Genomic DNA, 20,665 nt, shown 5'->3' on the forward strand with positions numbered 1-20,665 from the left:
CATGTTGCCCATGCATGCTGTCCTCACCTTCTTTGACACTCTTTCCATTTTGACCATCCATACCTCTTTCTTTCTCTCTCTCTCATTGACTTTTGACTTGACATGTGAGATGCAATAAGTCAATCTTTCCTCTTTGTAATTTTCTTAATGGTTCACCTCCCTAGCATTAGAACCAATTCTTATGCCCTCGTACATGATTTATCTTTTCCCCTCTCCATCCTCTCTGACCCTTCTTGACAGAACCAATGTTGCCCCTGTTCATTGATATGCACCAGAAGTGCAGGCTACAACAGCAGCATGGCGACATCCCTCCCTCCTTTTTAATTACTAAATTGTGGTGATTGATGGGGTTTATGGTAAACACGTGAAAATTGGCTGCAGCCATTGCATTGCAATGGTGCAAAGAGCATGGGGTGACTAGGAGCTCTTTGGGGTGTGTACTTAGATGCTCTAAATTACCAAATGTTTATTGTACCTCATCGCTTTCTGCAGACAATTTGAACTAGTGGTAAACCTTCTCCTAAGAGTATCAGTTGGTTCATTAAAAAAAAAAAAAAAAAAAAAAAAAAGGTATAAAAGATAAATCTACTTGTATCAAGCATCAAGCCAACCATTCAATTCGAATGGATGCTTAGGTCATTAACTTGTCTTGTCCGGTGAAGATGGTTTGTATGTCAACATAATGATATAGTTAGGACAAAATAAGAACGAATAAAATTGATAATTTGTGACTCTTACACTGGACAGGTGATGGTGCTCTCAAATTTGAATTCTCAAGAAAAATATAACAATACTATGTATGGTTGTAAGGAAAATTAAAGAGAAGGGAAGTGAAATTTTCATACTGAAAAAATAAATATATGTAATTATTAGCCATGTGACTTTAATATTAACTTCAACTCATTCCATATGTGATTATAAAATTCCACTTTATTCTACACCCAAAACCTTGTGCTATAGTATGTAAAACAAAAATTACATGTAAAAATATATCATTATTAGCCATTTGAACAAACAGAGCCAAAGGGATCACACGTTCGAACTCAAAATCAATTGAGAGATAATTGGGTGGACCGATACTATCGGATGGGATTAACTTAACTGATACAATATGGACCCCTCAATATATGAACCAAATCTTTAGGAGATCAGATCATGTTCACGTACGAGAACAATCTCGTACTTTCTTGGTTTCGTGGATTTGAAATCTACTTTCTCTCTCTTCATTTAACAGATTTTAAATTAACGGACCAGAGACGTACAAGATTGTTCTCATATATGGACATATGGATTCAATCTTTAACCACAGAAGTTGATCCGGTCTGAGTCCAAGCTGGACGGTTCATCCGGTCCAAAGCGGGCGCCAGTTCCCATAAACCAAAAGGCCCAGAAGAGGCCACCACTGCAGAAGACTGTTTAGAAGTTCCATCTAAAGAACCATAAAAATGGAAAAGAGGCAAGCGAGGGAGAAACCACATGCGGAGTGGGGTTTCAGCTGGGGTGAATCAACGGCGGGTGGGAGAAGCCATAATTGGTGAAGGTAACGCAGGAAACGGCAACAACAGCAGCAGCAAAAGCCGAGGCGGCATGGCTGCCTCTACTAACAACAACAACAACAATAGTAACAATAACCCCAACAGACCTGCTTGGTTGCAGCAATACGATTTGATCGGTAAGATCGGTGAAGGTACTTATGGTTTGGTCTTCCTCGCCAGAACAAAGTCTCAACCTAACCGAGGCAAGTGCATCGCTATCAAGAAATTCAAGCAGTCCAAGGATGGCGATGGTGTTTCTCCCACCGCAATCCGTGAAATCATGGTTCGTCTTCTTCTTTTTCTTCTTCTACTTTTGCTGCTTTAGTAGTTTTTGGTGCTAATTTGGTGAAATTTCTGGTTATTCGGTACAGTTGCTGAGGGAGATTAATCACGAGAATGTTGTTAAGCTTGTTAATGTTCACATCAACCACGCCGACATGTCACTTTACCTGGCTTTTGATTACGCCGAGCATGACCTTTATGTGAGTACATATATATAATTCCTAATTGTTCAGCAAACGCTATTTTGAATTTGATTCTGGACGAGTTTTAAGTTACAGGCTCGATTCGTGATTGGGCGCCCTAGGAAAGGAATTGATAGCTAGGTTTGATGCAATTGGGGTTTGAAAGTTGCTTTCCAACTGGGAAGTGAATAATTTAGTTGATATTGTATTGATTGTTGTCAATTTGGTGTCCTATCATCACAGTTTCATTGTTTTGGACATGACAACAGGAAATTATTAGACATCACAGGGAAAAGGTCAACCATTCTATCAATCAGTATACAGTTAAGTCATTACTCTGGCAGCTGCTCAATGGGTTGAACTATCTCCACAGGTAAGGTGGTCACTAGTATAATTATGGTGAAAAAAATACTGTCAGTAGGTGTTTCTGGTAGTTTTCTCATGTGTGCTCTTGTAGCTTTAACATTGAAAACAGGTTTATGACTTACTCTGTTTTGGATATTTGCTGCAGCAATTGGATTATACATCGGGATCTAAAGCCATCAAACATTCTGGTAGATTGCTGACATCATGTGTTTTAACAAGATAACAGATCTCAAGCAAAATAATTTGAGTAGTTATTTTTTTTTTCTACATTTTTGTTCTTGTTTTTATCAGTTCAATGAAAACCTTTTTTCTGAACCAGGTAATGGGTGAGGGAGAGGAACAAGGAGTGGTTAAAATTGCTGATTTTGGTCTTGCAAGGATATACCAAGCTCCTCTGAAGCCATTATCAGAGAATGGGGTAGGAATTCATTGGTCTTCATTTTTAACTGTTATAACTTGTTATTGCAGTTCATGCAATTTATGTTTGTTGGTTGGTTTGAAAGCCCAAAATGCTTTTGTTTCCATCAATGAACCATATTGGTAGGCTGGTTGCTTTGCATCTATTACTCTGTTAGTTGTAGTACAGTAGTAGTGATCCCGTAGATATATGTAGCTATACTCTTATATAGCCATGTAATAACCACAATCCCACTTGAGTATGGTTTCAGAATGAGTTGCCACAAAGGTGATATTATGTGGAGTGAATTTTCCATCTTCCAATAGAACACAGAATTAGATAAAAGATAAAATAAAATAATGTAAAACACCAATTTACAAGTATTGATGACATTCTTGGCTTCTTGGATGCTTAAGGACAAGTACTTACAGATATTCAAACAGGATATCAGCATAGTTCAAAATTTTGGATACTTTTTGAAGATTTCTTATTTTCGTAAGTGCAAGATGAAATTTTAGTGGAACACAAAATGTTCAAATTTATTATGAAATTAGCCAATATTTTGTAATTATAAAGTTTTTTTTTTTTAAATTTATTTTTTATTTTCAAATTGTTATCAAGATTTTCAAACTAGTAAACATATACAGATCCATTTGACCTCTTCAGGTGAAGAGTTTACTGGTCAAGGCCTAGTCAACATAAAATAAAATGGCATGATGTTTTCTTCAAATTGAGGGATGGTATCATGAATAGACAGCAATAAATACTGGGATACGGTGTTAAATGCCATCTCAAAGAAAATGCAATGTGAGGATATTGAAGTAGTGAGTGCCCAAAAAAAAAAAAAAAAAAAAAAAAAAAAATTATCTTGGCAGTTGCATGCCAAATATATATAATTTAAAAAAAAAACATTAAAAACTTCTAACAAAGCCAAGATCATGAAATGGTAAAGCCTTGAAAGCGTTCAACTAGTTGCATCTAGAAACTCAAGTCAAGTCAAGTCAAGTCAAGTCATTGACTGGTTGTGCCTTGGTGACTGACTTGCTGGTAATGCCAGAATATGCAATATTCAAAAGGTTTGTCCCCAAATGCCTAGGCTATGCTGTGATGGCATTGGTTGATATATGACCATTATATTTCTAGTTCTAATGTAAAGATTAACCTAACATCAAGCATCATTAAAGACTTTTTTGGACCCAAACATAGAAGACTGGGCATCTCTATAATGTGATCATGTTCATATCAAGCTATTGTTTTCCTTGTGATGCAGTTGCATTGGACTTCAATTCTGTATGGAGGCCTATGCAGAAGCTTGGGAGGACCATAAGGTCCTGATGCAATCCAATGGGCTGAAATTGACCTTTGGGTTGTTATATTATAGGTTAAGCCTTTTTTTTTTTGAGTAAATATCATTGCCTTCCCCTAAACTATGGCGAAATATCAAATTGATCCCACACCTTTCCGAAAATATCACTCACCTCCCCCACAAGAAAAATATTCTAGCAACCTCAACCGTTAGTTTTTGCTATTAAGTCACATGAATTTTTATCATAATGCCCAAAATATCCCCTAATTGTGAAATACCCAAGAGACCCTTAATGAAAACCGATTCTACTCTAAACGATTCAGCCCTTCTCTATCTCGTGTCAAGGCCACCGTGGGGATTGGAGACGGTGGTTACACATGAACAGTGACCCTGAGGTGCCTTGGCCTGTTGGCGGCGGCAACGTTGGTCGCAGAGGAAACCTAGATCAAGCCCATGGCGATCGATTTCATAAAGAAAAAACCTAGGTCTCTGTTCACCGACAAGAAGAAGCCCTAAATGCTGGTCACTCTACATAGTGAAATTAGTTCGTAAAAAGACAAGATCTTTACTCCCAAATAGAAAACAGAAGCAAAATCCCAAGATAGATCTAAATGGCACGCATGAAACTATTGAAGAAACCTAAGATCACAACTACAACAGCAAGAAAGGAAGATCAGACTTTTCCAAATAGAAGATGAGTAAAGAAATTATAACAACCTGTATTTAGCTTCTCGAGACAAGAGCACCTTGGAAGCAAAAGTAACTCTCATAAAGGCTTGACACCAATTTCAGACATGAATCCAGCAGCTATGTTCGTCTTTGAAACCCAGATTTTTCAAGGATTCAAGAAAAATACAAGTGAGGTGAAGGAAGAAGAAGAGTTAAGAGAGAGATGGGAGTAGAGGCAGAGGTTTTCGAGTTCATCCACAGAGATTTTTGAAGGAGCTTTGAGGGTTCAGAGGATCTAAGCAGCTTCACCTCCATGAAAGAGATCAATAAGTGCTTCTTTTCCCTCGATTGAAGAGAAGAAAGAGGTGGCAATTTCTGAGAAATACAGGTTTCGTTGATGGGTCATGGTGGACCATCTATCTTTCCTGTCCAGTATGAGGCAGATCATTGTTGCCGAACTCCTTCAAGAGAGCCAATTTCTTGAGCTCTCCGACCAAGACTCCAGGCTTCTTCACGAACCCAGTAGCCTTCCTAGTCTTGGGGTTAACCTCAATCTCCGTCCCAATCACCTTATCTCCTCCCAAAAAATCCCTTACGAACGGATCCACCATCATAGTTGGGTTGGCAATAATCATCCGCCGTTGCCGACTGGCCGGGGCACCTTAGGGTCACTGTTCGTGTGTAACCACCGTCTCCGATCCCCACGGTGGCCTTGAGACAAGACAGAGAAGGGCTGAATCGTTTAGAGAAGAATGGGTTTTCATTAAGGGTCTCTTGGGCATTTCACTATTAAGGGGTATTTTGGACATTATAATAAAAATTCATGTGACTTAACAACAAAAACTAACGGTTGGGGTCGTTAGATAGAATATTTTTCTTGTAGGGGAGGTGAGTGATAATTTTGGAAAGGTGTGGGGTCAAGTTGATATTTCGCCATAGTTCAGGGGAGAGGAGTGATATTTACTCCTTTTTTTTTTTTTTTTTGGGTTTATTGTGATGAGCCTGATTTATAAGCCATAAAGTGGGGATAAAGTTAGGCCCTATTTGGTATAATTTTTCTTTTTTATTTTTATCTATTTAACAAAAATCATTAATAAAAACCATTTTTTATTAAAACATAAAAATAGTTTGGTAACTACTTGAGAAAAATGAATTTTTGTGAGAAATAGTTTGGTATCTTTATGTGCAAAATAGTTTTTTACAGAAACAGGTGAAGAGATTCCCTTCACCCATCTGTTTTATAACTCTTTTTCTCCACTTTGGATTGAAGAAGATGGGGACAAGGGGCTTGAATTTATAATTACAAAGCAAATGACTATTTTACCCCTCCATATTGAGCCTTTAAGCACATGTTCATTAAAGTCCAGCGCAAAAATAACTGAAAATCATTTTTGGCCAAAACACATAAATGATTCTTGATCTCTTTTTGGTTTTTGTGTCTTACCAATTTTTTTCAAATAAAAACACGCTCCATAAATGATACCAAATGCAGCCAAAACAATTTTTGTAAAAATCAAAAAGAAAAATGATAACAAAGAGGGCCTTAGTACACGAGATTAGTAGTTAGTTGAGTGTTTTGAGTTAGACTAAAATATTTAATAGCTAGATAGAGTGTTTTGAGTTTATTTACTTTATTGGGTGTGTATGTGTTTGATTAGGAATCCTTTTATGAGTCATTTTAGGAATCTTAGAAGGTCTTGTATGTATGTATGTAATACACCCTTTATCAATTGAGGATGATTCGAGTGACGAATGAGTTTTTTTTCCAAAGAGTTTTGGTGTTGTTGAGTAGTGCATACGGGATTGGTTTCCTAAATCTTTTTCTTCTCTTCTTTTGTCCTCTTCTCCTCCCTTCGTTTACATGTTCTTTCTTCTTCCTCCCAAAAATATTTGATCTCATCCTTTTTCCTTCCCCTTCCATTAATCTAATTTCTTCCCTTAACAATGTAGTTGCTTCCTTTATCTCAGGATCTGATCACAAATTTGATGGCTGCTTGCCTCTGAGATCTATAATATGGATTTTGCATATTGCAGTAACTTGTCCCATAAAACCACCCAGTTTTACAATTTTGAGCATTGAAAATGATTAAATCTTAGGGTTTGATAGGATGCTTAAAGGGCATAGCCCGCTCCAGGTCCCACTTTTGCATTATCCTGGGAGGGTGGCTGGAGTTGGTTTTAAATTAACATTTTTGCATAATTTGGACACCCTTGGACTCAAACCTTGTTTCCATGATTGTAGCTTTGAGTGTTTTTCCCAATTGCATGGTAGTCACGTCAACAAGGTGACCCAAGGTTCGAAATTTTGCAATTCACCCCCCGTTTCACCCTTGGCTGAAACCAAACATGGGCGAAATTTAGTCCATTTCGCTGAAGTAGAGAGAAATGGCCATTTCGAAGACTAAACGCTGGAATTTTACTTTGAAACTATAGGGAGTCACTATTTGAGGATGATTACACATGTTTGAATCGTTAGATTTAGAAAAAAACCCAAAATGTTGGTTTGGCTTTTTAGCTTATGTCTCATCCACCAAAACAATATCATCGGAAAAAAGCATACACCACGGAACATCACCTTGGATGTTCTTGGTTAAATCATGCATGCCCATGATAAGAGTAAACAGATGAGGGCTTAAAGCTGAACCTTGATGCAAAACCCAATAGTAATCGGAAAATCACTACCTTGACCTCCCGCGGTTCTTACACTAGTCACCCCACCCTCATGCATGTTTTTAATTATACACACATTTCTTCTCGACACCCCTTTTTCTCCAATACATGCCATATTAAATTTCTTGGGACTCTATCATAGGTTTTTCCTAGGTCAATAAAGATCATGTGGAGGTCCTTCTTGTAGGCCTTAGATTTATCAATGAGTCTTCTTAATTGGTAAATCGCCTCTGTCGTGAATCTGCCTAGTATAAAACCGAACTGGTTCCTCGAGATATTAGTTTCTCTTCTCAAGTGAGCTTCGATAATTGTAATGACCCCAAATCCAGGTGAGATATGGGTGCTGGCCCTCGCGGGCCACCATTATATAATGGCATAAAAATGACTGATCAACTTTAAAACCTTAAAAATCCGATCTACTAATCATGGGCACACTTCTACTATTCACTACTATTTCACAGGGCCCTCCGTGCTTCCGTTGCACATTATGATCAATTTCATCAAATATACATAAAATCACATAGACACATACTACATAGCAATCTATTTATCATTTGTACAACACATACATATCGAATCTCCTGAGTACAAAATAGACATAAATACATTTAATTCTCTAAATATACAAATCCTCTTTTTTGCTCAATTGATCTCTCCTCTGCACTAAGCCACTCCTGATCTGTGAGACATGAAACTGTAGTGGGGTGAGCTAAAGGGAATTAGCTCAGTAAGATGAAACATGACATAATCACATATAGTACAATAATACGTATACTTATACTGTCATACTTTCCCATACGTGCATAAAAACATCTTTCATAACATGCTAAAATCTCTTGTTCGTATCACCTCACCAGGTAGTTTATTGACATGTTTCAACTCCTCTCCCTTTTCTTGCCCTTGAGCTCAAAGGATCTAGATTGTATCTTGACCTGGGGTCTCACCTCCACGTTTCTTGGAAAATATCAAACTGTGCTTAAAACCTCTTTTCATGAACTGTAAACTATGCTTTAAAACTAGTTTTCATACATGAAAATACATACATACTATGGAGAATCTCATGCATATCAGGTGAATCATGGCATAGTCCACTAACTTTTGGATATAACTACCTGTACACAAACCTTCTCCATACTCTTCTTCTCCTCCGTGTCTTCTTTTCCTTCTCTCTTCTATTCTGTCTTTTCTTTCTTTTTTTCGATTTCTTTCTTTTGGAGGAGATATACATGCTCTCACACACATCACACTTCTCTCTCTCATCTCCTTTCTCTTACGTAAAACTACTCCCCCTTTCCTCTTTCCTCTGTCCTCTTTCCTCTTTCTTCTCCTTTCTCCCCCCCCCCCAAAATTAATGGGGGAGGTGGGGGAATAGGTAGGTCCCACCTCTCCTTCTCTCTTTATTTCTTTTGACTTTTTTTTTTTGTAAACAATTAAGTGGAGGAGGTAGGGAACAGGTGGGCCCACCCCACTTCCTCTCACTTTCACACCTTGTCTCTTGGGTAATTAAATAGGGGTAACTTTGGGGGTGTGGTATTCATTTTCCCCTCTTAAAAATTTCGTCCTCGAAATTTACTTATATCATCTACTAATCAATTGGCCCACTAGTTAGGATCTTTCCCCTAGTCGATGTGGGACTTAAATCATGCCTACACGATGTTGGGTTCCGCTCTGATGCCATTTTGTAATGCCCCAAAATCTGAGTGAGATATGGGTGTTGGTCCTCGCGGGCCACCATTAAATAACGGCATAGAAATGACCGATCAACTTTGGAACCTCAAAACTTCGATCAACTAATCATGGGCTCACCTCTACTATTCACTACTATTTATGGGGCTCACTGCGCTCCTTCTGTGTGCTCTGATCAATTTCATCAAATATACATAAAATCACATACCACATAGCAATCTATTTATCATTTGTACTACACATACATATCAAATCTCCTTAGTACAAAATAGAAATAAATACATTTAATTATAAAAAAATACAAATCCCTATTTTCTTGAGTCGTGAATGCCCACTCTGTCTGGTCACTAGGATGCTGGGGAGGATTGATTCCCACCCTGTTCGATCACTAGGAGCTCAAAGTGCCGGGGAGAATCGACCACCTCCCTGTCCAGTCATCATAGTGCCGGGGAGGATCCCTTTGTCACTCTTTACTTTTAATCTTTCTTTCTTTTCTTTAACTTCTTTCTTTATATTATTCATATGTCTATCATGCCTCACACTTATACCAAATCATGAAAATAAATATCTCAGTGCATTTAAAAAATAAATAAATTGATCTTGGAGGCAGTAATAAACATACAATACTGGAAAAACATGCAAATCAATGATTACTTGGCTGATATGATAGAATTTCCCTCACCTATGTATCTGCACCTGTCATTAAATCTCTCTTTCTAGTGATCTTAGCTTAATAGGCAAGATGCCAATAAAATCCCTTTATAGCTATATCGACATTATGTCGGTAAGTACACTGGTAACAACCCTGAACATCTATGATTTTACCCCCTTTAAGCATCTTCTGAGATTACCAATTTCTTTACAGGGAGCTAACCCTTAGGTCATGCTCTCTGCCAAAAATCAGCTTCCAATTCTAACATCTCATTTTTATTTTATACGACTCATTCTAGTGCACAAAATCTGTCCGAAATCTGGGAATGATAGTAACAATTATAAAACTAATAGTTCCCAAATCCAAATAGTTCCAAACTTTTATATTTGTGACATAGACTTAGTAACCGGGTTACTCACCAAAAATCTGAACTTAAATCAAAGGCTTCATATATATTTCATATGATTTATTCCTAGTGTATAGATTGTACCAGAATCCTGAGCAACGAAAAATATGAACATATAAATCACACTTCCTGTAGGTACAATGGATGAAAAAAATCCGAATTCGACCCGTGGGAGAAGACGCGGATTAAAGTCTCGCCGAGTGTGCTAATGACCTATGTATCCTTCTCACGTCTCAAGAGGGTAAACGGGTAAAGAGGAGTCACTGCCTATATTAGGGTCTAGGACCCACAAATGTCTCCTCATTTTGAGGAAAAAAATGACTCGAATGGATAAGGTGAAAGTCTGCCCCAAATCGCTGGGTAAGTGTCAGGTTACGTTGGGGGAAGGTGTTAGGCCCATAGCGCCCAGCCAAAACCGGTCTTCCTAGACCAAACTTTTGTTGTATACTTGTTTATATATTATGCACCTGAAAACTTTATAAATAAATGTCAAACATGATTATATGCATTAAACATTATTAAAGTATTTTTTAATATTTTTATCATATTTTTAGGAAATCAAATTATGAAATTACCAAAATGCCCTTAAGGGGTATACTACTGTTATCAAATACGTATAGAAAATGACCTAACATGTATAGACATCACAGTGAACGTTCAGGAACTTTAACAGAATTTAAAAAACATCAGAAAACAATTTTCTAATAATACTAACATAAAGCCTAAATTAAGTAAATACACAAAACAACAAAATAACACATCTACTAAATCCATAAGAAATATGCACATGGATCTACCTACTGACATGCACCATATGTACTATAAAATGAGATTTACATCCTAAATATGCTATTTAAAATGCATTAAAACGGCTTATACTAAATATGAATAGGGAAAAAGATAGGTATGCTAGCTGATTACCTAGGGATGAGGTATATTAGCATCTACTAGCCGTCAGATGAAAGATAAAAGATCTCATCCATTTGTAATTGTTGTCTTACAAAACCTGCCCAATACCGCCGCTCCACAGTTCCTTTCCCTTCTTCTTCTACCTTTCCCCTTCCTCTCGGTCACCGGCTGTGACTCCCTTCCAAAAAATTCGCCAATCCCCCAGTGCCCCTCTCTCTCTCTCTCTTTTTGGCCTGTTCGCCTCCTCTCTCTCCAGTAGCTATTGAAGAGGGGAGGAGATATATAGAGGAAAGATAGAAAAATTTCCTAAGAATTTATCATCCATCGATTAAAAACTAAGGTTTCTATCCCAAAACTGAAATTGAATGAAATCGAAAGAGGATTTCTGATTTTAAAACCAAATTGTAATAGTTTGTTTCGATTCTATACGATCTGATTTTAAAACCTCCTAGAGAGTGGAGGTTAGGACAAGAAAATTCTATCTACTATGGTAGAACTTCAGGATGATTCTCCATTAAAATACTCATCACTGGCTTAGCATTCTCCAGTCTCCACTACCACCACCAAAAAAGCCTCAGTGGAGGATCGCCAAATCAGTCCAACTTCAAGAAGATTAAGATGAAGTGTTGTCGTTATAGAGTCGTAGATTGGAGGATGAGATTCGATCGAGGTTTTGGCAGCCACCCACTGTTGATCATTTGTCCCGGTGCAGGTGAGGATAGAGACTCAGAGATACAATTTGGTGAGAGCGATTTTTAAGTTATTGCACTGCCGCAAGGGTTGCATTCACAGGGTCACATGAGGGCCATTGAAAAGCAAAACAAGAGGTCTGATACTCGAGCAGCAGCAGTACAGTTGCATAGGCGGGGAGAGAGAGAAAGAGGGGGAGAGAAAAGGTGTAGCAGCGGTGGAGTGAGAGTTTGGATTTGTTACCTCCATCCAACGGTTATATTTAGGATGAACAAATCCTACGGCTAATAACCCGCTAGCATTCCTTATTCCAATGTAACCCGCTAGCATTCCTTATTCCAATGTAACCCGCTAGCATACCTCCTCTCCCATATGAATAATAGAAAAATGCATTTGACAAATGAACAAAAATTACATAATGACACTAAAATATTTATTAACACCTAAAACAGTAGGATGTGGCCTAATACATGCATCTATACAATGATATGTGCAGATATGAGTTTTAAAACATTTTTAAAGCAAAATAGATCAAATGACCAAAATGCCCCTAGAGGGCCAAACTATTAAAATAATATGAAATTATTCATAAAAATGAGTGAAATACATTAAAATTATTAAAACATGCAAATACACATAATAAGATAACCTCAGATTTTTTTTTTTAATATATATATATATATATTTAACATAAATGACTAAAATTACCTTTTGAGGGAAAAATGGCAAAACCAAAACAAATTGTTTTCTGAAACAAAAATCATCAAATGATAGCGCAGATCTATGAATTAGATCATGATCTATTGTCTTGTCAAAACGAACAGAACTCAATTCGAGCCCAAAACCTTCATATTTTCATAAATGGCTAAACTACCCCTAGGGATAAATCGTCATTAAGAAAATATTTAGGCTCCGAAATTTTCAGAATACACCGAATATACTGTAATGCGTAATATATAAAATTCTGAGAAATAAATAACACTAATGGGTACTTTTTATAAAGCCTTTGAAATAAAAACTCTACTTAAACACTTACTTAAAGAAATATACAAAATAAATATAAAAATAAATCAAAAAATTATGAAAATTTTCCTTGATGTGTGGGAACACCTCAGCTCGATATAAGCACGTCCATTTGGCCAGAATCGGCTACCGGAGGGTGCCAAAAGCCACCTTGAATGGTGATGTTCTAAATGGCAAATATGACCAAGTAGGGGTATTTCGGGAATTGTAATCCTTACAGAAGGAATATATAGGAGAGACAAAGGTACCACCTGAAAGAGGGCGACGATATCTACATTGGGGTATTTTTTCCAGAATTTTTCTCCTCCCCTAAGTCCTCCAAATGAGGGGTTTATATAGCCTCAAAACCCAGCATTTTCCGGATTTTATGGTGGGCTACCTTGAGTAAAGAGGCTCTAGCCCTGGCGGGCTGGGCCTGGTCCAAGGGATAGGCCTGTGTCTTCTGGGCTAGTATTAAATGCCATATGACTTTTGGGACGGGCCAGCCGACGGTGGGCCTGCCAACGATGGGCTGGGTTTTGGCCTAGCCCTGGAATGGCCTTGGCCAGGCCAGGTTGGGGTGGATTGGTATGGACCAGGTTAGACTGGATCGAACCGATTTGACTCGGGTTGACCTGAACTGACCCGGATTTGGGCAGATTAAAAAGAAAAGAAATTCTTTTTTCTTTTTATAATTTTTTATTAGATTCCATTTTGATGGCCAGAATTAAAATGCTAACATCTTTTAATCCGTGTAGTCGATTTTGGCATGCCACATATCGACGTGAAGCATTCGCTGAGAACCTTCCATCAGTACAGTGATAAACCTCAGATTACATATAAAAATTGCACAGAAATCGAGGAAAATCCATAAATGGTGCTTCACGCCGATTGAGGTCTAAATAAGATTGGATTTGAACAAAGTTTTACACGCATGTTTAAAACAGCCAAATGAGGTCATCTCAAGGGTTTTGCTCAAAATCAAGGGGTCTGATTACCGAGAATTATGCCAGGGGTAAAATGGTCATTTTACATCAAGGGGTAACCAAACGTCACCGAATTTAGACGAAATTTCAGGTGATCGAATAAAATGGATAAATAGGGATATTTTATGGGTTTGGCTCTATTAGGGAAGGTTTGGGTGTAAAATATAGGCGAGGGGTAAGTTGGTAATCTTTGCCATTTGGTCACATTGTGAATCAGTTGGGTCTTGATCATCATTGCTGAGACATTCTCCCAAGGTGTCAAAATTCAGCTACTACACCCCGTTTTCAAATGACTTAAAATTTCCAGGATGATTAAAAACTCAAAGGTACTTATACAGACCAAACCTCACGTCCAAATTCATAGTATAAGTCAGGTCTTTAACGCCACCTTTACAATATCATTGTTTCTGTAATTTATAGATATAGCAAATGGGTTTAGATAGAGATCAAATTTTCCAGGATACATCTAGACATCATAAGGATCATACAGAAAAAAATTCAACTTGAAAATCAATTCCTAGGTCAAGTTTCTAGTTGCATCTTTCTTCGACCCAGATTCTGTCCTTGACAGAAAAAAAACTGGTTCATTCACATATTAATACAAAAGTCCTTAATCTAGGCTATAATCTTATAAAATCAGAATAAATTAGAGCCAAAGCATATAACAATGTCATAAGAAAGTCACACTTAGTATAAGCTCGTCTCCCAATCCTTTGCAGTCCCATTTAGACTCCAAAAATAATAACATTAGCAGCAACAATAACAAATAGAAGATGATCTCTTCTTGTAGCACTCAAGCTCAAAGTCTCCTTAAAGACTCTCTCTCAAACCCCTAACTCAATTTCTACCTCTCTTCCTTGGTTTTATCTCTTTACATCCGTAGGAACCACAACCACCACAACAGTCTCTCTTTTCCTTTTGTTATAAAAAGATCTCTCTTAACTCTTTTCTTTACTGCCACCCTCTCACAATAACTCTCTCTCTCTTCTCCTCTCATGTCCCTTTCCCTGTCTCCCCCTCTTTCTCTTTTGTCCTTATCTCTCACTCTCTCCTCTTTCTCTTACGAGAAAGAAATCCCCCCCTTCTCTTCTCTTCTTCATTTTATTTTTCTTCTTGTCTCTTAGCTAACAAATGAGAGAGGTGAGTGAAGGATGAGGGAACAGGTAGGTCCCACCCAATCTTCCTATTTCTCTTCTCCATAAATTTCCCTTGCCAAAGTCAAGTTGCCCCTATAGTCTATCTCCCTCTTAACTCTCTTCTCGATTGACACAATAAATAAGCCACATTTTGTCGAACTATTATATGTTTTATTCCTTATATATATGTATGTATCACCCTACCTTGCTCCCTTAGCAAACAAAAGAAAAGAAGTGTGGAGAAGGAGCTCTACGTGCAAGTTCAGCCCACTCCAATAGTCTCTCTCTTTTCCCTTTGTTTCTTTCATCTGATTTGTCAAACTGTCCCACCTACTATTTTGTTTGTTCATTTATGGCATTAATGTATATAATTAACATACATGAGCACTATTCCTTTCCTATATTTTAGCTATCTTATAGATAGCCTTTTTCTCTTTCTTTGTGTTCAGATTGTTATATGTCATCATATCTCTTTGCCCTTGCTTTCCCTACAATCTTCCTTGCTTTGTTTCTGGCAGCCGTATACCTCTTTTGATCTTCTACCTCCTTAGTCCTTTGCCAAGTCTTGAAACTCTCTTTTGTAGTCTTAATGGCTGCCTGCCTGCCCGGACCTCCTCATCGCACCTCCAAGTCTCTTTCGGTATATTTTGACCGACTTCACTGAAATGTTGAACAATGGACATCATTTGATTACCTAGTTTAGATTTTGTCTTCTTTTCAGTTAACATGTGTATAACTGTTTGCTTGATTGCAGGTTGTGGTAACTATTTGGTATCGTGCACCTGAGCTGCTTCTTGGCGCTAAGCACTATACAAGTGCTGTTGGTATCCTGAAACAATGATTATGGTGTTTGTTATTTACAAACAATTTAAAGAATTTTAATGATTAAATCTTTGACACAACTTAATAAGGATGTCAGGTCCTGAGTGTAAAATGCCTCCTTAATATAATGTTTAAGATATGTGGGCTGTTGGATGCATTTTTGCTGAGTTATTGACTCTGAAGCCACTTTTTCAAGGGCAAGAAGTCAAAGGCACACCTAACCCTTTCCAGGTAATGGAATAGTTCCTGGTGTAACTTGAGTACATTGTTCTGCTGCCTATGCTATTCCATGTGTAAGATATAGCATGTTGCTAGAGCTGATGAATGTTCTATAACTTATATACATTATTTGCTAACACTTCCCTGCAAGTCATGCAGCTTGATCAACTTGACAAGATATTTAAAGTATTAGGTAAGGAACTGTTGCCTGGCTACCATCCCCCGTTGGCATTTGCTGCGGAATAATCTTATAATATATTTCTACTTTAGGCCATCCCACACAAGATAAGTGGCCTACGCTTGTGAATCTTCCACATTGGCAATCTGATCAGCAACAGATCCAGGCGCATAAATAGTGAGTTGTTTTTCTCTTATATCAATTGATTTAATTGAAATCCAGGACTTTTCTTGAGTGATAAATTAATTGATCATTAGATCTTGAATACCTTGTATTTCTATAAGTTTTCCTTTTTATGGGATTGACTTTTTTCTATCCTATTGTGTTCTTCCAACAGTGACAATCCTGGTCTTTCTAGCGTAGTGCATCTCCCTCAGAAATCTCCTGCATATGACCTCCTATCGAAGATGCTGGAGTATGTAATCTCTTCTGGTTTATAAGAAATTCATGCTTTGGTGTGCACACCCTGGTATTGATTTTATTTTCTGCTATTATTATTATTATTGTTATTATTGTTTAATTTATTCTCCTAATGTGTTTACTTGAAGTTACGATCCCCGCAAGCGTATAACAGCAGCACAAGCCCTTGAGCATGAGTAAGACTTATGGGCCCATATTTATCTTCTCCAAGTTTTCTATGCACTTCACTAACTGCTACGTACTTGGACTGAGATATCAAATACATATAAAATTCCCTGTTATAGATAAGAACGTTTACAACTAAACCTGTTCAATAAGTTTATGAACCTATTACTCGGTCTTGTTTCGCTTTTTTTTTTTTCTCCTTTCTCGTTTATGGGATTTTTTATGAGATTGCTGAGACTTTCTGAGCTGATGAAAATAATGTGTTCTAAATCTTAGGAGCATAGACCTGCTTATATACTGAGTGACATTAAAAATTTGTCTTGCTTAAGTTATGTAGGAAGTCCTTAAACCAAGAATTAAGTACGAAAAGTTCTTTGTTATCCAGAATAGATGAATCACTTAAAAATAAGTACAAGAAGTTCTTCGTTACACATGACCCACTTAGAATTAAATAGGAAAGCAGTTGAATTTGTCAAGAAGTACAAACTGGTACTCAGTACTTCCTGATCAATTGTGATTTTCTTGGGTAATTCTCATATGAAAATTTTTTATATCTGTTTTCATGTCTTCCTTTATCATTTGGTCTAATAACATTATTATTCAATTTGGACATGAGAATATAAGAGAGCATACTAATAATGAGTGTCCTGGGGGAAACCCCTAGTGGGCCCTTAGAAGGGACTACACAATTGGATATAACTCCTCATACAAATTATTTCCGTTCACACCCTCAGAAAACTCATTAACAAGGGAATTGGCTGACCTCAAACTTCAAGAGAAATGAGTTCTGTTGGTAGCAATCTGACTTTCCTAATCAAATGGAGATACCTCCACTGCCCATCATCTATGGTCTGCAACCAACCAATCAGGGATCTAACATTCTTTTGTCATCTATCAAAAAGGAAAAAAGCACATTTGCATATACAAGTTGGTGGATAAGCTGGTAAACTGTTGGGATTGGGTATGTTAAGGGTGTGATCCAACTATGAGAACATTTTGTCTTCCAAATCTTGTGCATAGAATAACATAGATAATAGTTAAAAAGTTTATATTTCGGCACTCCATGCTCCTGTATTTATAAGACATACCTAATTGTGCCATGTGAAAGACTGATGTGGCAATTTGGGCAATTGGATATTTAGGGAAGGGTCTGGATTGGCCATATGTCAAATTTGAGCCTCAAATTCAATTGCTTCCCTTTGATGTAATGTCATACCATCTATGTATGTCCATGCATCCAGCCTTAGTCTCATGCACCCTTTTCATAGATTTAGATTTTTTAAAAAGTTGTTTTTCCGTGTAGCCAACTCCGTTTGGCCTGAACTTGACATGCAAGCAGGAGACCTTGGGGTCTTCCTGCCCATAAAAATTCAGCATTTTCAGACCTCTACATGGAAGAACTTGTGCCCACCCGTAAATCCTGCTTTTGGGATTATTAAAACTTTTTTGTTGGCATTTTCTCAATTTTTGTTCAAAATTTTAATTTGTTTTTATTTTCTACTTATTGTAGAAATAAAAAATAAGGTTACGGGGGATCTTTTTTATCCGGTATTGAGCCAATACTGTACTCTTATCCTATGTTGGCTAAGGTTTTCGTGGGGATTTTGAATGGTCTGAGTGAGATATATACCAAGTATTTTTACCCATGCCCTTAGTGGAGTTAATGATTGGAATGTTTATTTCATTCGTTACTTATAATTTTCTTCACTCTCTGCCTTACAGGTACTTCCGTATTGATCCTTTACCAGGGCGCAAGTAAGTCTGTTGTTGAATTCTCTTTTTTTGTCCTTATAAAGATGTACATAACCATTTTGACCGACCTTGGTTGTGTCCCAATAATACACATCATGCATGACAAAAGAACACACTTGACACTAGGATGTCATGGTGAACGAAGCATGTATTCCGCCCATATTTTCTTCACTTTGACCAGGTGAATGTGGCATCAATGCTCAGTGCACTGGTACCTTGCCAACCGGGGGACAAAGTCGTGAATTATCCTGCTCGTCCTGTGGACACTACTACAGATTTCGAGGGAACAACCAGCGTCCAACCTTCTCAACCGGTATTCATAAAAGAATGAAGCTTCATTGGTTTGATTTTTGAACATAAATTAATGAAAATTGCTTACATGGAGTTGGGGTATATAGGAAGTATCAAAATAGTTCCTTGGTTTGGTTTGGTTAGATTTTGTTTTTATACTCCTTTCCTGATTGCCACAGATAATTGTTTTCAGTGACTTCTTGAAAATTGGAATCGATGGATATGTGGTAGTGATTATGTGCTTGCCTGGTATTTAGGTATCATCTGGCAATGCAGTTTCTGGGAGTGTAGCAGCTGCTCCTGTGGTGACAGCTAGGCCTGTCCATCGGCAAATGCCGATGCTGCCAGGCATGCAAAGGATGCCTGGTGCAGGCATGGCGGCTTTCAATCTTGCTTCTCAGGCTGGCATGGGCGGGGCAATGAACCCTGGCAGCATCCCAATGCAAAGGGGTGCATCACAGGCTCATCATCATCAGCAGCAACAACAGGTCTGTATTGTTTTGAATAAATTATTTGGTTTTCATCTCAGTTTGGTTATTTGCTTGTTCTGACTCTGATTCATCTTATTGTAACTTTGAAGCAGTTGAGAAGGAAAGATCCCGGAATGGGGATGACAGGATATCCTCCGCCCCAGAAAAGACGCTTTTAAGGTAATGATTATCTACTTTCTTTGTTGGATGCAATGCCTAATGTGATTCGAACATTCATTTTTTCAATCTCAGTGGTTTAAAAAATGTAAAACGAAGAGAAGCAAATCTTGTATTGCAATAGGTATCAAAATTAGTTGATAACTGATGTGAACAAGAAAATTGAAGAAATCTTTCAATTCTAGTCATTTAGAATTTTCTGTGCCCTGACTTGGTACTTTTTGATCATGGAAGGAACAAGGTTCGTTATGCTTCCACATGGTGTACATTGTTCATACAGAAGAAACTTATTTTAGACTATAATTGCGCATATGCTAAATGTATTCTATGGAGGCTGAGAACCAGACAACCAGTAATTGAACCTGTTAGCTACATTCAGTTGCTAGGAGTCCTTACCTCCTGTGCTTTGTTGAAGTTGATAAGCAATATGTAAGCACACAGCTATTGATTGTTCTACATGAACCCCTCTGGATGAACCTTGATGAGCGAGGCGTTTCATGTTGTACCAAAATCAAGTTTAGCAAGTCAGTCTAGTAACTCTAGTCTGTGTCATAGGACTCCCATCACCATAATGTATCTGGGCATGGGAAGGGATCTGTATCATCTTTGTTAGTTACCAGCTATGTTATTATAGTGCTTAACCAAAGAGAAAGTATACATTTTTTGTGATAGGCAATGAACCTTGTATTGTTTAAATATTGTACTTTTACAGAATAATATACTAACCAAGGAGAGAAGCAATTCCGCTGTATTTGAACATCTCAATGTGCTATCTAGTTGGATACGGATATGGATTCATTCAGCTATATCCGCAATTTATTTGACCCGTTTATATTAACTAAATGGAATTTACAAAATTGACATTTGCTGATATTGTGACCACTGACCACGCCCACTTTCCTATATTTCCCAAAATAGTGTAAAACTGTCTTAAACATTTTTCGGACAACCATCATGTCCTTTCAACTCTTGCTTAAAGCATCAGGCATAAGACATCACCTATTTGTGTAAAAGGAAAGGAAATGTTTAGGGACCCTAGGATCAGCCATCTAGAGTAACCCAATTGGGGATTGGGTCTCGTAGAATAAAAAGTTATTTAAACAATTTTTTTTTGGGTGAGTGGTAGTGGTGCTTAAACGTCGACTTCATCTAAACACCACATTCAATTTTCACCGTTGATTTTTCTTTTATAATTAATCCAAATCCTCGATTGCCCTCATGCCCCTATTTAGGGCTTTCTACTTCTACATCCGGTTCCCTGTTTTTACGAAGCCTTTTCTTTTACATCTCTTTTGAA

The 20,665-nt window shown here is 37.6% G+C and overlaps 1 protein-coding gene across 2 annotated transcripts; it reads left to right on the forward strand.

The window, feature by feature from the left end:
* The first annotated feature begins 1,410 nt into the window (after nucleotides 1-1,410).
* Nucleotides 1,411-20,119, forward strand: LOC122069339 (cyclin-dependent kinase E-1-like). 2 transcript variants are annotated; one of them, XM_042633327.1, is made up of 16 exons: nucleotides 1,411-1,818; nucleotides 1,907-2,017; nucleotides 2,269-2,372; nucleotides 2,511-2,553; nucleotides 2,685-2,783; nucleotides 15,629-15,698; nucleotides 15,833-15,927; nucleotides 16,075-16,108; nucleotides 16,186-16,270; nucleotides 16,431-16,508; nucleotides 16,642-16,689; nucleotides 18,401-18,433; nucleotides 18,635-18,743; nucleotides 18,979-19,209; nucleotides 19,302-19,371; nucleotides 19,603-20,119. In XM_042633327.1, exons 1-15 carry the CDS (start codon nucleotides 1,477-1,479, stop codon nucleotides 19,368-19,370), a joined length of 1,551 nt encoding a protein of 516 aa, XP_042489261.1. In that variant the 5' UTR covers nucleotides 1,411-1,476; the 3' UTR covers nucleotide 19,371; nucleotides 19,603-20,119. The 2 variants fall into 2 exon arrangements, with proteins under 2 accessions (XP_042489261.1, XP_042489268.1); XM_042633334.1 differs by having other exon boundaries at nucleotides 19,305-19,371.
* The last annotated feature ends 546 nt before the right edge of the window (nucleotides 20,120-20,665 follow it).

The sequence above is a fragment of the Macadamia integrifolia genome, chromosome 2, assembly GCF_013358625.1.
Source record: "Macadamia integrifolia cultivar HAES 741 chromosome 2, SCU_Mint_v3, whole genome shotgun sequence".
Classification (NCBI taxonomy): domain Eukaryota; kingdom Viridiplantae; phylum Streptophyta; class Magnoliopsida; order Proteales; family Proteaceae; genus Macadamia; species Macadamia integrifolia.

What these genes read in the sequence shown, in the direction of transcription:
- LOC122069339 (XM_042633327.1), top strand. Translation starts at nt 1,477, where the DNA reads ATGCGGAGTGGGGTTTCAGCTGGGGTGAATCAACGGCGGGTGGGAGAA. An exon ending in AGCCATTATCAGAGAATGGG is followed by an intron (nt 2,784 to 15,628) that starts GTAGGAATTCAT and finishes GCTTGATTGCAG; the next exon opens with GTTGTGGTAACTATTTGGTA. An exon ending in CTCCTATCGAAGATGCTGGA is followed by an intron (nt 16,509 to 16,641) that starts GTATGTAATCTC and finishes GTTTACTTGAAG; the next exon opens with TTACGATCCCCGCAAGCGTA.